This window comes from Chanos chanos, chromosome 2 (genome assembly GCF_902362185.1).
Source record: "Chanos chanos chromosome 2, fChaCha1.1, whole genome shotgun sequence".
Lineage (NCBI taxonomy): Eukaryota > Metazoa > Chordata > Actinopteri > Gonorynchiformes > Chanidae > Chanos > Chanos chanos.
Window position 1 is genome coordinate 58,761,680 of NC_044496.1, and position 4,032 is coordinate 58,765,711.

The 4,032-nt window shown below is 44.2% G+C and overlaps 2 protein-coding genes across 2 annotated transcripts in view; both read right to left on the reverse strand.

Moving 5' to 3' along the window:
- LOC115830304 (fibronectin type-III domain-containing protein 3a-like) overlaps positions 1–801 on the reverse strand; it is a 29,023-nt gene extending 28,222 nt beyond the window's left edge. Inside the window, exon 1 of the mRNA XM_030794453.1 lies at positions 579–801. The gene's annotated coding sequence lies outside the window, so the exon portion shown is untranslated. The remainder of the gene's footprint in view (positions 1–578) is intronic.
- A 1,685-nt stretch (positions 802–2,486) lies between these two features.
- Positions 2,487–3,536, reverse strand: cysltr1 (cysteinyl leukotriene receptor 1). The gene has a single exon (XM_030765604.1). It carries the CDS (start codon positions 3,534–3,536, stop codon positions 2,487–2,489), a length of 1,050 nt encoding a protein of 349 aa, XP_030621464.1.
- Between the last annotated feature and the right edge of the window lie 496 nt (positions 3,537–4,032).

The following is a 4,032-nucleotide window of genomic DNA, read 5'->3' on the forward strand; positions in this document are numbered from 1 at the left end:
ATAGATAGATAGATAACAGTGTCAACATTTCCTTTTCAAACCGTATAATGTTTTAGAAAAATGATTTATTCAGTAACCCCTGTGAATGACAGCCTGTGCTACCTTTTCATGTTACGAGGGCGTACGTGGATAGACAAATAACGTAACTGGACAGACAAGGACGTGGACTCCCTGCGATAATAAGACTTTTAGTGCCACGTACTGGTTCGTATGTAAACAGTTAGAATAGCCCAGCCTAAGAATAACATCGCTAGCATTTTAAAAACCAACCATACTGTTATTTGGTACAGAAACCACTGGTTCACACCTTGAAAACTACAACGCAACGGGTTACACAGGGCACTACGCCATAAAATAAGTAAAAATTTGGTGGAATGCATGCTTCCAAGTTAAACTACTCGTATATAGTTACAAGCAGGAGAAAACCCCCGACCTCACTATCGCTTCGAGATGCAATTGCCAGTGTAGGCTAAGAGAATTTTTGTCACTAAATACTGTTCTATGGAGGAACAAACAGGAGCGCGCGTGAAATATGAAAACCATGCGTCTAAGAGGAAGATTCCATTAAGCAGCATTACCGCAGTACTGCCGGAGGAAGCCTGGACAACTGCGACTCGCTGCGGTGGAGCTGACATGTGATTATTAAAGATGCCAAAGACTGGAGTTTGGCGATTATATCCCACATTCAGCACTCTCCTTGCGTCTTTTTTTCGTTCAAACGTCCATTTCTACGGCCTCCTATCTCCTGTTTGAGAGTTTCAGTCGATTCCTTACTTTCGCTCTGCCATAAAGCAACATGAAGACATGCGCAATGCCCGCAAAATGCCGTAAGAATGACCGAGAGGGTCATCCCGCTGCTCGAATTAGAGAGAGTTAATCTTTTTCACGGTAGAGGCAACACGTGTTACGCCTCTGTCTTTGACCAACAGACAGACAGCTACGCTCAGTCGCTCACAAACCAGTCAGGAGCACCTCGTTGGAGTGTACCCTACGTGTGATTGTGGCAGATCGAAAAGGAAATGTTGTGGAATAGCAATGCTACTCCACTCCCGGATGTGTGATCATAAGGATTTTCGTAATAAAACTTATTTTAGATGTACACCAATTTTACCACTGCTCCTAGAGAAAAGTGTTCGTTTTCTAACATCTTATTTTCAGTGGTGGTTTTGATGGAGCCAAATGTTTAAAAAGTAAACACGGTGCCTTTTTAGCTGAGTCTTCACAACAGTAATTCACCCGCCTACATGTGGGCGCTTTTGTTGACAACTCTGCTTAATTCTTTAGACCCAATAAATTCACTGCATTTGTAGCTTAACACAACACTGTTTCTAAACACGCTCAATTTACAAACGCGCTGTCATATAGTTTTCATATAGTGATTACATATAGTAAACAAACTACGCAGACTGGAACTCTTAAAAAAATAACTATGTAAACACGGCGCCTAACAAACCGCACGTTTTGTAAAACAGTAACACATATTGGCCGCGGGTTGGCGCAAACAACTTGTGGAAAACACATGTAGCCGCCTTTCTTGCGGTCGGAGATTATCCGCGTAGATTCCCTGAAGATGCGCTCTTGAAAAGCTCACTTCCAGTAACAGGGCAAAAAACCTCGACGTCAAAAAAGGTCTTTATTTTACATGTAATGAATAAATATGTATATATTTATGATATACACACATAGTCAATACAAACAAGCAGAAACTTTGAATACATATAGAAATAGAAACATTAATATTAAAACGTAAACAGTGACTGAATAAAACCACCTGGCATAAGCATCCTGCACATTATCACAAAGCATGCTCAAATGTCCCACAAGAGCAGAAACTTTCATAGAGCAGTTTCTTGGAGCATTACACATACTGTAGACTGTCTTAAAAAAGACCCAGAATGCTGTTCTTGAACACAACATTTTGTCTAACATATACAACATCTAACTTCAGCATGTAAGCAGGCTGTTACGAATCCCGTCTCACCTCTGAAGATGCTAATGTGTTTGGGGCAAAAGTATTTTCTTGTTGTTTCCTTCTTTGGCCTCCTTATTCATTTTCCAGCCTGTATTTCATCTCTGAGTGCTGCCTGAACCAGTCTGATCGCCACACTTTCTCCTGTTTATTTCTGTCAAAATAAAAGCTCTTAAAAACCTCAAGTACAGGCTCAAACTAACCTGCAGACACAAGCACTCTTCTGAAACAACTAACACTCTGCACTTTACAACAAGAAAGATATTGATCAGCTATTTACATAAAAAATGTTTCCAAACAGTATTTTATAACTGAGCTGCATTTTCTCTCTCACGGCCACACAGTCGTTCTGTGAAGCGTTGTGTGCTTACACTGGGTCTCCTCAAATAAAAAATTCCTTCAGTTTCCTTTTTTTCCCTCACTAAGAACATGTCTTCGGCTTGCACATCTATGCCAGGCTCACGGAGAGACCGTTTTCTTCTAGACAATAACATGGACAGAACCAGTCCCTATATGCCTAGCCCACTTTACTGGGCCCATTGCAGTGCTGAAGCTCACTCTCCTCGATGGGCACGGTGCCGGGTGCAGGCGGCCTGCGGGGACCACTGCTGATGTTCATAGAGGCTCTGCGGAATGTGGACAGGCGGTGCCGGAAGTTCTCCCCAGAAAAGAAGTAGAGCATGGGGTCAAAGCATGAATTGGCAGCGGCCAGGCACAGAGTGACCACCACAGACTTCTGCATATAAATGATCTCCTCGCAGTTGGTCTCCTGACGGCTCAAGAAGTGAAGGTGCAGTGTGCGCTGAATGTGGTAGGGCATGAAGCTGACCAGGAAGGCCAGCATCACCACCACAATCATGCGGATGGCCTTGGTGCGCGTGTTCCGCGTGTTCCTGCTGTTAGCATTGCGCAGCAGTGCGCGGACTATGCCGGCGTAGCACACCAGGATGACGGTGAAGGGGATGACGAAGCCCACCACCAGAGAGAAGTAGTTGAATATGAGCAGCTTGCTCAGACTCTCCACCTTCCCAGGAGGCTCAAAACACTTGGTCTTGTTGGTGGCGCTGTCTACGTGCGCGCCGGAGAAGAGGAAGGGTGAGCTGGTGGTGCAGATGAAGATCCAGATGCACACACAGACCAGACGCGCCCTTCGCTCCGTCGCCAGCTTCAGGTTCTGCACGGGGAAGACGATGGCCAGGAAACGAGTGAAGCTCATGGCCATCATGAAGAAGACGCTGCAGTAGAGGTTGACGTAGAGAGCCCAGGAGCTCACGCGGCAAAGGAAGTCGCCGTAATTCCACTGGCCCTTGTTCACGTAGTAGAGCACGCGCAGCGGCAGGGTGCTAACACACAGCAGGTCTGACAGGGCCAGATTCAACATGTATATGTGGAAGGCCGATCTCTGGCGGAAGGTTCGGATCAGTACGTAGAGCGCGAAGCCGTTCCCGACCAGACCAAAGACGGTGATGATGGAATAAACCGTGGAATAAACCTGGTTGCGGAAGTCATCTATGGAGGGACAGCTGTGCATTCCATCTGTACCGTTGGTGGTGTTGTCTGTCACCATCGTTTTTTCCTGCCTCTGAAAATGAGTCAAAGAGTTTTCACAATAACAGATTAAAATTGATTTATTACAATATCAGATTAAAACTGTGTTATTACAATAACAGATTAAAACAGTTTCACAGAGACAATGTCTTGACAAAAGCATTAAAAAAATCCCTGAGCTCCTGATCTATATTTTTTTAACAAACGGCCTGTTTTTTTCATCCATCTGATGCCGGCTGCTGAACAAGCCGTACACATGATTTACTAGATATTTCTATGGACATTCAGAGTAAAATGGTGTCATATAGGAAAGAGGAAGTTGTAGAAGAGGAAACATTTTTGTCCTTTAAACGAAATAGATAAAATGGATAAAAATATGCTCTCTTCTGTCGTGTCTATGATCGCAGGACCGTTATTATCAATCATGCACGGAAAGCTTGGAAACACAGGAAACGTTCTTAGCGCGCTCTCAGCACTACAAGGGTCATTCAAATGCCTAGTATTTAAGTGCAATA